A 12,423-nucleotide genomic window follows, 5' to 3' on the forward strand; every position below is an offset into this window, starting at 1 on the left:
GACAAATACAGAGGCACTTTAAATGTCCCGGGGAAGACTTACAGATCTCCCACGACAGCGGCTCGCTCAACAAGAGGTCGACCGTGTGAAAAACCAGGACAGGTGGCGACGTTACCCACCCCTGATCATAGAGCCCACCACGAGCCCTTGGCACTGGGTGGGGTGGGGCCTCACTTGAGCAGGTACGGTCGCAGAATGGGCGGCACGGCGAAGCAGCCGAGGCAATTCGCGAGCAGCAGCCAGCCCCGGCGCGCGCTCGCCGGGTCCGGGTTCTGCCACGTCTGGTTGGCGAGCTGGCACAACACCTCCTGCCGCAGGCCGGGGATGTTGATGGCGCGCTGCACCACGTAGCTGCCCAGCAGGAACTCCTGCATGGGGCTCATGGTGCTGTCCGCCATGAAGCGCATCACCTGCGGAGCGGGACGAGGCCAATTGTCAGGATGGGAATGGCGGTCGACATTTCAGCGCCGAGACAACTGTGCGTCAGTTACGACAAAATCACCCTGACGCGAATCTCAGAGGACACGGAGCGTCCGTGTTCGAGAACTTCCCACGCAAGCGGATATCACAGAACTACCTCTAAAAATTACTTCAAGTGATCTCTGTCCCATACAGTAGGGGAGAGCACTGGTGGAGCCAGTGGGGGGGGGGGGGGGGGTGGGGTGGCACGTGCCCCTCCAATGATCCGATCGATATCCCTAATTTCGATCGGATCATTGGGGTTTATTAGTAATAGATCGGCATTTTGCGACCCCCACTGCCACTGTGTAGCATGTTATGACGTGCCATGGACTCTATGAGATGATAGGACAATAGTCCGAGTCCATAATTGGCAATAAGTAACGGGAAAGCAGTTAAAAGTGACTCACAGAATTGTGCGCAGTTGCGTATGCAGTACACGACTTCCCTGAATGCATCAACACCTTCAGTGAGCGCGATGCCGATCACACAACGCGGTTCGAATTCGACCCTTAATCGATGGCTGTGCCATCACCGCACACGCGCCGAATAAAAAGCAAGGGACAAGTCCTTACTTACTAACAATTCCTATCATTTTTCATTTCTGGAGGGGTTTCCCCCCTACCTGAAAATCCTGGCTCCGCCATTGGGGGAGAGCACTTTATCAAACGCCCTGTCACATGGGAATAATGATCATTGCATGGTAGTCACACCAATTGAACACGTAGGCTTTCCCGACCAATTTCAAATCTGGCTGTCGCCTGATGAAGCTGGTTGTAATTACTGGAGAAACATCGTGCTCAGATTGTAAATGTTGTGGATTTGCTCTCCAACACACAACCGGTGTGCTGTTCTAGTAACGAATTGGCACGTTCTGTTTACGTGACAACCCTTACTAATTGGCTGTGTCGGCTGGTGGCGGGTTTAATGACGCATTTATATTTACGCGATCTAGCCTAAACAAACCTATATCATGACTCAAACCATACTCTGTTCATTCTCAGGACTGGCATATCATTAAATTAAGTGCAGAACGAAACTTTCTGAGATGGTTCATTGTGTGCAGTTATTGGTGAGCACAACAACTCGCTGCCCTTGAGAACCCAGTTTTATCCAGGCGGCTGCCTCAATCTGAACCCAGGATCTCAGCAGCGATGCCAGCTCAGCGCTTGGACCTCTGAGCCACACGGTCACCTCAAATAAACTCTGAACATCTGAACAAAGCGCTTAAAATCAATAGAGGAAACGCATGCCAGCTTCACACAGAAAGCATTAGCACCTTGATAATCACAGTACAGTATTACCGTACGAACCTCAAACAACGTTAACGGTTAACACTGATATAGTTTTTGCTCGGAACAGTCCTGTAGAGTCTCAAATGTGTAAACCGACCCTGATGATGCCAGTGAAACGTCCCTTGTACCCAATTGTTAAAACGTTGTGGATTGCGCTCCAAAACAACGGAGTGCCAAAGCAGGAAATGAACTGGCACGTAGCTCCCGTAACGTTGTTGATTGGCTGCATCGGGTGGAGGAGGAGGGAACGTTGTTTACGACACACATTTTACGGACGCAATCTGACCCAAGAATCAATTGTAAGTCGTAAGAGATCGGTCGCGAAAGCCTACGTGGCTACACTTAGAGCGGGGTCTCTAAACTCCGGTCCTCGTAACCCGGTCCACGGTCCGGCCTTACGCAACTATCGACCGTCAAGTGCGTGGGCAGTGGCAGAAGCCCCATGTTGCGCACCAATTGAAAAGATTGGTAATCGCAAAAAGGTGGACGGTGGGAGGAAGTGGACGGAGGACTGGAGTTCAGAAAAGCTGCCGACTTCCCAAAAATGTTTAACGACTCAAGAATTGACACGCTCTCCTCTGAAACGAGCATAAATCAAGTCGCATTTAAATATAGTAATCAAAGCTGGGCACGACCAGCACGCGCACCCAATCACGTGACACCAAGCTCTAACTGTTTTTTACAGTCACGCGTGAAAGCATTTGCTGAAAAAATAAATTCAACAAGGATTTTGGCAGAGGTGACCAATGTTACGACTCGTCACATTGTTAGCAAGCAGCACGGGGGGTCAGAAAAATCTGATTTGTTTTTAATTGCACATAAACGGCTTTGGGGAATGCTTTAAATTTTTTTAAATCAACTTATAGTATGGCATTTACTGCGATAAGTCTCTTGGATTGGGCCTCACTTTCATAAAGGACATCTCCTTCCCCTTTACCGAGGCATTGGACTGCAGGCTTGACGTTGAGCCAATCGCAAACAACATCCGCACAAACGGCGTCATGTCACCTCGCGGCGTGAGCTCACCAGCTTGAAGATGGATATGGCTTCCATCTGCTCCTCCTCTGTGATGACCTTGGTGAGAGTCGACTCCACCGGAGGTCCAAGGTAGCCGAAGCATCCGTTCTGCGAGCAACAAGCACAACGATTGGGAGGGCGGGGGAGGGGGGTACAACCTGAGGTGACGTCTTGAGGGCATCCCCTGGCCGTGCGCAGGCCGAGAGCATCTCACCATACGTCGCGAACGCCAATTACTCTTCTTGGTTTTTTCGGTACAGTCACGTAGAAGGGAAGTAATAAAATAATAAAAATAAAACATAATAAAATAATTCTCACGACGTTTCGGCTACAACGCAAGCAGCCGTCTTCAGGTGAAGAATGAGACACTGCCAAGCTAGGAGCTTATATATAAGCTGAGTTGGAGGTGGAAGAAAGAGCGCCTTAACAAAAGAATGTGCATATCAAGAGGAATTTAGCATATTCATGGAAAATGCGTAGGAGGTGGGCGGGGGGGTTTCAAAGTCATTATGCCCATGCATTATGCAGGATCAGCAGCACCAAAGGGAGGGGGCAGGGGGTAGCATTAACAAAGGGAAGGAATGTTAATAGTATGTAGAAGCAATGAAACATGTGAATGGGAGAACGGTGGCAGGAAACCCACAGCGGAGCAAATAATGCATTCCCTGTGGAGAACACAAGATACACAGTCAATGCCAGTGAGTGGACTGCGGTCTGAAAGTCACCGTAAACATGAACAACAATCAGTTAAGATCCGAAATGGTTTATTACGTCCTTCCAATGATTGCTGAGCCAGAATCCATCTTCTCGGTTGAAATTGTCTCTGTGTTTGTATATGTGGATCGCCTCATGAACGCCAATTACGTACACGTACAGCCCCTTTCGTCAATCCACTGCGTGATGAGGGTCTCCGCACACCGCCGCGTGGGTCGTGAGGATTACTTTGCCGTGCTTCACCCGCCGCTCGTCAGCGCGGGCTGGCCAAGGCGTGGGACCGCAGACATGGAAGCATAGATGTCCAGAACGATGGGGATTTCTACAGCCCAACACGTAGCCCTGGAGCGGCCGATGGCAATCTGTCTGTGTGAGGCGGGATTGCCCCACACTGCTTAGCTTGTGAGATCTGACGAGCATCGGGCACATTCCGTGTGATTGGCCTGACGGGCAACGTCAATTACAATGCCAATTGTGTATCCAGGAAGGCCTCACTGAGTCTCAACTCTTGTTTTCAGGAGGGTCCTGCATTGGGATGTTTGGGTGTCATATTGATGAGTGTTTGACCTGATATGGAAGGAAACCAGAAAACTCGATAAAAAACCACAAACGTGAGATCCAACGAGATAATGCGCAATTAGTGTGATTTGGTGGTAGGCAGTGGACTCACGTTAATTTTTGCAACACTTATATTGTGGCTGGCCTGCTATGACCTGTTCTACAAGGGACCAACGCAACGAAGTACCCTGATGTACCCTGAACAGACTTTTGGGGCAAGTGCTGCGAGCGAGTAGCACCTATGAAGGCAGGGGCGATCCACAAGGGGGTGGGTGGCCAGCTCCGAACACGGCCGCCTTTGTCTCCCCAGTGGCAATGTTTACTACACACCGCACCAGGTACTCATTTAAGGCTGAGTCTACCTAGGGGAGGCCCAGGACCAGTTCAGATAATCGTCACCTGGTGTTGGCCGTGAGCGGGAATTGAACTCGGGCCGCCGGGTTCACAGCTAACCGCGACACTGCCGTGTCCCACAAGGCAACGGGGACCCCACCCACCATCGAACAAACACCGACGTTAATCATTGACGTGACCAAGGTGCCTTCTACGGGTGCCACGCTTTTGGTCGGTGACATGAACAGCGGACTGGGAAGGAGGAGGACTACTCTGTGACTGTAGCGCAGGGTGAGGGGGGGGCTCCACTGGCTCACCTTGAAGGCGCCCTTCGAGAATTTGGAGAAGGGGTGGCTGTTGATGTCACGGGGGAGGTCGTAGACCCGGGTGTCCCTCATGGGAGGTGGCGACATGAGCCTGACCTTGTCGCTGTGCATGTGGTACTTGCCTGCGGCAACAACGACAACAACAAAATAAGTAATATTTAAAATACTTTTTTTTTTAAACACGCTTTAATTAAATGTACCGTACGAGCAATGGCAGAACTCCACGACTCCAGGAAGTGGCCCCGAGGCTTGCCATAACATAATGGACCGTGGTGATTTACAGCCAACGTCAGTTGAGCGTGGACAATTAGACCCAAGCCGAAACATAATATATAAAAAAGATTGTTTAAAAATAGATATTTTTATTTTTAATGATAGAATATAGTATGCTCATCAGTATGACATACGTATACCAAGTTTGCAGTCGATACGACATTGAGAAGTGGGTTAAAATTGAGTTTCAAGATTTGAGGATACAAGACAGCGAGTTAAATAAAAGCGTCGCCTTGTCAACGGGGCAACTTACACGGCGAGGTTTAAATATTAAAGCGAGCAAAAAAATAAATGAGACGTTCAATCTGTAATTATTTCCAACATACTTTTGAATGTATATAACCCATGGTGTACGTTTGCGATTAGATTGAAACAGAAAGAGGCACACATGGATTAAATAGGATACACACATCGGAGACGTTGTATTTTACTTCATCAGGCAGTTGATAGCTCATGACTGATGGTGATGATGATGTTAATTAAAAGTGACTTTGGCCTACCCCGGTTACTCTCATTTCATTGCCTGGTGAGGCACTAGGACCAGGGCAGTGAAACCAGGCAAGGCAGGACTGGGCCCTCGAGGCACTAGGAGCAAACTCCATTTATGTTTCGATTTAAAGCTTTCGTGACTGCAGGGATTCATCTTCTTGGTTCTTTCGGTAAAGTCACGTAGAAGGGAAGTAATAAAATAATAAAAATAAAACATAATAAAACAATTCTCACGACGTTTCGGCCAATATATATTTATATATATGCTCTAAGCCCGTGTGCTGTTTCATTCAGACTCTGTCGCCTCGACGGACCTGGTTTTCACCTGAGGACGGCTGCTTGCGTTGTGGCCGAAACGTCGTGAGAATTGTTTTATTATGTTTTATTTTTATTATTTTATTACTTCCCTTCTACGTGACTTTACCGAAAGAACCAAGAAGATCCATTTATGTTCATAATTAAATCCTTTATATTAAGTTAACTTGCTTGCTTGCGCGCTTACGACCGTGAAAATCTTTCGGTCGTTTTTTAACCCACTTCCCGTGATCCAATCGAGCTGACATTTTCCACACAGACTCATTGTGCGTGACAATACATTTTCGCGAAAATTTATTTCCAAAATTTTACACTTTTTAGGAATTTTTATTTTATATTTAATTACCAATTGCTTAATGGTGGCAGGCAATCATCTGACCCATAGGTGGCAGCCATCTCAAGCCAGAGGACGAGAGGACTTTAGCCGCCATGCATATAAAGGATTTATAGTGAAAAACTTTGTTTTTACGGGTTAATTTTTTATTAATGTAGTTCATAAATGTGATTGCATCACACGTAATGAGAAGACGTCAGCTGTAATGACATCATCTTGTTAATAAATAACTGAGTAAAAATAGTTTTCATTATTTGTGTCATGCTGTCATTGTAATTTCTTGTGAAAATGTCAAAAATGACGTTACAGCACAGTCGCTTTTGAAATAATCATCAAGCATCACCCATTGTCTATGCACGGCTGGATGAAGACCTCTTCCACGCCTTCCAACATCCCTCACAATGTCACGATCCATCTCTACTCTGGCCTCTGATGCGCTGATGTCATCTCTGGGTCTCCATGGTGGTGGAACGTCTGTCAAGTGCATTCCCTGCTTTGGCTGCCATTCCATCACCGGTCTCGTCCGTTGGCCTTCACCCCACCCCCGCCCCCTTCTAGCCACGTGTTCCTGCCTGCCCCAAGCCCGCATACTTGACTTGATGGTCATTATTATTATCAGAGGAAATGTCAAGCACAATAAAAAGGCACCCCCCACCGCCCCTTTGGGGAATTTCACTTAACAGGGGCGAACGTTTGTTCACTGAATCATTGAAGTAATCAAGCGTTCACAGTTTCCTTGTTATACGACGTGTAACAACGATCATAATAATTTACAGACAAAAGAATGTTAAGCCTTTTGGCAATTCACTGATGGATGAATGCCGCACCACACTGTGATCTTTATTGTCCCATTAAATAACCATACCTTTATGATCCCACGAGTGCTAATGCCTTTATTAACCCATGAGGAACCATGGCCTCATTAGCCCATGAGGGAACTCCTTCCCCCGCACCTCCGATTAGCATGGTTGGCTACGTACGGTGCGAAAGAAGGTCAACATGCGCACATACAAGAGATCACGTCTTTTTGAACCCATGAGGGACCTTACCTTCGTACACCCGCAGCAGCATGGCCAGGTCAGGTGGCACCTCCAACTGGGAGACAGCCGTGTTCCTGGGTGCCCATGCCTGCACACACATTCATCACCATCATCATCATCATCCTCCTCCATGATCTATCCACTGCTGGATGAAGGTCATCTAGATGCCATCTCTGGTCATCCTCGCTGCAGCAGCGGCTTTTGACTCAACCATCGAACAAAGACGGTCGCCGCATCGCACGGCGCTTTCAGATGCGCTCCTGCGGACGTCTGGAACGCTCTTCCTTCCGATATTAGGAAGCCACTGGAACTGTGCACTTTTAAATCATCATCGAGATTGAAAACTAATTTCTTTAGAACTGCTTCTTGTTGTGTTTAGTTTGTTGTCCTTCCCTCGCACCTCCAATTATCACGGTTGGCTATGTACGGTGCGAAAGAAGTTCAACATACATACACCATACATGTACACAACATACATACACCATACATGTACACAACATACATACACCATACATGTACACAACATACATACACCATACATGTACACAACATACATACACCATACATGTACACAACATAAATACACCATACATGTACACAACATACATACACCATACATGTACACAACATACATACACCATACATGTACACAACATACATACACCATACATGTACACAACATACATACAACAATCCATCTGTCTCCTCCACGCGAAGCAAACATTAGTCCATGCATTTTCCGGTGCAAGATTTCCCTCCTGTGCATAGAGTGAGAGAGAACCCATTGAATATCCGAGCTTAGCATGGCTGAGTCTGGCTAGAATGTGGATGGGTGATGGTTGAGGCTTACCAGGTGTTGTAGCCGCATAGCTGTCAACCAATACGGTTAACCAGTATTCTTGTACAGGGAAATAGAGTTTTGAGGTCCATACAGCGTACAGTCGTTTCAATAAGCGCAAAAAAAAATGTTCTTTATTTGTTTGTGTTTCTCCCTTGTGATGGTACTTTGTAGGATGAACGTTGACATTTATAAGGGCACGGGGTGACCAATAAGGTCTGAATTGGTCTGTAATAAGGCAGGGCACTGATAAGGGGTTGATAGCTATGTAGCCGTGGCTATGTGAGTGAATGTGGCCCGAGAGTGGTCCTGCCGAGTGACACACAATCCCCTCGCACTGCATATGCACGCTGGGCTCTCTCCGGTTACTCTGGTCTCCTCGCTCACGAGGTCGAGCATCACGGTCAGTATTGGCCAAGCGTCCCTCATGGGGCACGATCGTTGTTCTGTAACGCCGCGCATTACACCTTTTTTACAAGGAGTCATGTTTACATAGACCACAATACCTGCAGTCATAATGCAAACAAAAAACATAACTCTGATAATGTATGCACTGTCCTTGAAGTTGATTGGTCCACACCCAAGACAGCTTTCCTTAGAGCCTAGTCTCACATGGTGTTGGACCAGATGACGCCAAAAGGCGCACAACTCAAAGACAATGCACCATACTGGCAAATGAGGTTCCACAGGGTCAATCGGCAGTGTCGCGTGGTGTGGGGTGGGAGATTGGAAGCGGTGACGCGGGCACACACCGACTCCGCCGCTTTATTCGACGGTAAATAAGAGCCGGAGTCATCAATTATTTTTTGTTCTCCAGCGTGGAACTTTGCACCGACCTTGACGTTGTTATTATCACCACGCTGATATGAAGGACAATACCAAAGCAAGCCTGACAGCGTTGGGCTTGTTTGTAAACGCCCCAAATGGCATTTGGCTTGGGGAAAAACAAAGCCCGTGCCTCAGTTTTAAGGTGTGGCAGGCGACTAACTGTTACAGATGGAATAGTTTATCCATAAAACTCACTTACGGGAAAAAAAACCCAAGCTAGATGCCAACGCTGAGCATTTAATCGTTGGGTTTCACTGCTTTGCGACGAACACCAAAACCTCGTCGCCGAGCAAGTGAGTTGAACTTCGTTCGCATCGTTACGTAGCCAACCAACGCTAATCGGGAGGTGCAACTCCCCGCTCCCCCCCCCCCCTCCTTTGGTGTGCGAAGAAAACAAAAGCCACTCAGCGAAAAGAATCTCCGTGAAATTCTCTCCCACGCGACCCCGTCGGCAGGCACACCGTCGACGGGGTCACACCGGCTCGGCCAGCCACACCTAGGATGATTTGACCAGGTGCCGATAGTGCACCGCCAGAGATGCACCTGGGTCACTACACGCTGTGCGACTACCAGGAAGGGATACCAATGTTCAATACAATTGAATATTGACACCAATAATGTGATCAATACAATTGAATATTGCCACCGGTAACATGTTCAATACAATTGAATATTGCCACTGATATCATAATCAATACAATTGTATATTGACACCGATAACATGATCAATATAATTGAATATTGACACCGGTAACATGATCAATACAATTGAATATTGACACTGATAACATGATCAATACAATTGATTATTGACACCGATATCATAATCAATACAATTGAATATTGAAACCGGTAACATGATCAATACAATTGAATATTGCTGCCAGTAACATGATCAATACAATTGAATATTGCCACCGATAACATGATCAATGCAATTGAATATTGGCACCGCCGGGAATACAACTGGGACACTGGATGCAGCGCCATTTCCGTTAAGCAATAGCAATGTGAAAACAACAATCATGGCGAACCAATGGATCTCAGGCAGCATTCACCCCACTGCTATTCGTGAACGCGAAAGCGACGTGCTCAGGAGCTATCGAAGTCTGTTGGGCGTGAGAGGGCTTCGGCAGAGGGAGTTTGCATTGTTTAGCTATTCCTCCTCCACTGCAGGAGCGCAGGCTACGGTGGGTTTACTCTACGCCCCATTCCTTTGGGTTGACTGGCCACAAACGCACGACACTACCGTGGCTTGTGTCTTTAATTTCCACTGTGCACAATGAGCCCACTGAACCAACCTATGTTCTACCCTCTCTGCAGTTGTGTCTTTGCAATCCACTGCTGGATGAGGGCCTCCCCGCGCGGCGTGGGGGTCACGGGGAATTATTTGACCATACTTCACCACGCTGGTCAGCGCGGTTTGGTGAAGGCCAGGGAGCGTAACCGTGGTTTCGAGCAGAGATGCCGCTGCTGGACCACCCTCTGTTGACCCATCACCCGAGCACAGCGCTGCAGCAGCAGCAGCAGCGCCATGACTACCCTGGCACACACGAAGGTCACCTACCCAAGTGCTCTCCTCGCCCACAAAGGACAACCAGATCACAATAATTCACCGGAACCAATCGGGGCCTTTACGGTTTGACCGTCCGCGTGTATGTGTTCGGGTTCACAGTTCCACCAATTATAAAACATTATCGGCCTACATATCCTAAACCCAGTCTCCTGTGTGCACGCACTATCGGTGTATCCGTCATGGGATTCCAGCCTTCCTCATGCCGTCGTCGCCGCCTCAGACTCGGTTATCAGAGACACGTGCCGTTATCCCTGCTGTTTGTACTGCTCATTAGTTTTACGACTGTGGCAGAAGACCACCTCTGTAATCAAGGTTCCCCTAAGTTCAGGTCTCTCCCACAGTCGACGACACGGCGCACCGCGCAACACGCTTGGATCCGTGATCGTGACGAACGTCCATGAGTAATCGGAGGGGGTGACCACCAGGGCGTGGCAGCTGTTGTAGGCGTGGGGCTGTGAGATTATAGAGTTGAGTGTCACCCCCCCTCGTGTGAGCGATGGGGTCTTTTTTCCGAGTTCTCCAGTCTCCCCGCACATGAAGCCAGACACTCATCGTGAGTGGAATTGGTCAAATACTCCAATGTAGCACGCTCGTGCGACTCAGTCAGAGCCAACTGTGCACCTCCGATTAGCATGGTTGGCTACGTACGGTGCGAAATAAGTTCAACATACATACTTTCCTGGATTGGCATTATTATTGTTGTTGTTATGAATGGATCGCCATGCTTAGTGACAATATCCCAACGCGATAGGCATCGACAACTCACGTTCGCCATCGCTCCAGTTCCAAACGGGCCCAAATGGGCGTCTTGTCTCAGCTTCTCTTCTTCTTTATACTGCCAAGGGGAAAAAAAACAAAAAAACATTGATTTGATCAGTACCCAACGCTCGTCCCAGGAAGGTCCACGTGGTCAGCCCGCCAGGCTTGACCGTCGCAGGGCCATCGAGATAACCGCGACGCGTAGAACTACAACTGAGTCCGCAGCCGAATGTGCCCGACGTCGCCCCAATCTTGGAAGCGAAGTGCGAATAATAATCCTCGCCAGTACTTGGGACGGGCGATCACCACGTGCTGTGGTGGGTGTGCGTCGGCAAAGGTGCGCGACGAAGAGATGGCGGTGCAAAGTGTCACGCCACGCTTGGTGTGCGCGTTGGTTTGGCGTTGTTTTCTCCCGGGCCCTACCCGTTTGCCTCCCATATGAAGACAAACGCTCGTGAACGGAATTGGCCCAAACATCTCAACGCATCGGGACCCTCATGGTAAAGGGTCCCGAGACTCGACGAGGCCTGCAGTTACGTCAGGAAGTTATACCGTTTGGTTCGATGGAAAAAAAAACACTGCAATTAATCATATTTGCAGGAAGACAGTGAATATATCACCATTGTGTCTGGTTTGCCATCTTAAAAAAAAACCTTAATAATGATTGCCAAAGTGGCAATAATAAACTTCCCAGAAACGCTCCGCGTGTGTAATAATTGACAAAGAGTTATCATTTCAGATGAGGGTTACTCCCCCTTCGACTCTGGGCCATACCTCGAGCCGTAACTCGAGACTAGGTGTGGCCGACAGACTCCAAAGGGACCCACAGAGATACGGACACTTTTACCCCACACTGACCCTCTCTTGCATCACGTTCACTATCGTGGCTGTGATGTTCACTGCGGTGGACGTGATGTTCACTGCGGTGGACGTGATGTTCACTGGGGTGGACGTGATGTTCACTGCGGTGGACGTGATGTTCACTGCGGTGGACGTGATGTTCACTGCGGTGGACGCGATGTTCACTGCGGTGGACGCGATGTTCACTGCGGTGGACGCGATGTTCACTGCGGTGGACGCGATGTTCACTGCGGTGGACGCGATGTTCACTGCGGTGGACGTGATGTTCACTGGGGTGGACGTGATGTCACAGTGTGTGGAACCTCCCCAGATAGTTGTACAATTGCACTGAGTCTACATTGTACAATTGCACCGAGTCTGCATTCCTTCTACAGCGATGCTGCTCGTGATGTAATGGCTAGCACACTG

At 48.4% G+C, this 12,423-nt stretch overlaps 1 protein-coding gene across 1 annotated transcript in view; it reads right to left on the bottom strand.

Moving 5' to 3' along the window:
- The window catches only part of MYO15B (myosin XVB), a 92,268-nt gene that overhangs the window by 45,673 nt on the left and 34,172 nt on the right, over positions 1-12,423 (bottom strand). The window contains exons 25-29 of the mRNA XM_061560704.1: positions 11,162-11,230; positions 7,163-7,241; positions 4,694-4,824; positions 2,781-2,879; positions 175-410 (exon numbers count right to left, since the gene is read on the bottom strand). Of these exons, the coding sequence (XP_061416688.1) occupies positions 175-410; positions 2,781-2,879; positions 4,694-4,824; positions 7,163-7,241; positions 11,162-11,230 (614 nt within the window). The remainder of the gene's footprint in view (positions 1-174; positions 411-2,780; positions 2,880-4,693; positions 4,825-7,162; positions 7,242-11,161; positions 11,231-12,423) is intronic.

The sequence above is a fragment of the Lethenteron reissneri genome, chromosome 3 (genome assembly GCF_015708825.2).
Source record: "Lethenteron reissneri isolate LAM-NWPU_2019-01 chromosome 3, ASM1570882v1, whole genome shotgun sequence".
NCBI lineage: Eukaryota > Metazoa > Chordata > Hyperoartia > Petromyzontiformes > Petromyzontidae > Lethenteron > Lethenteron reissneri.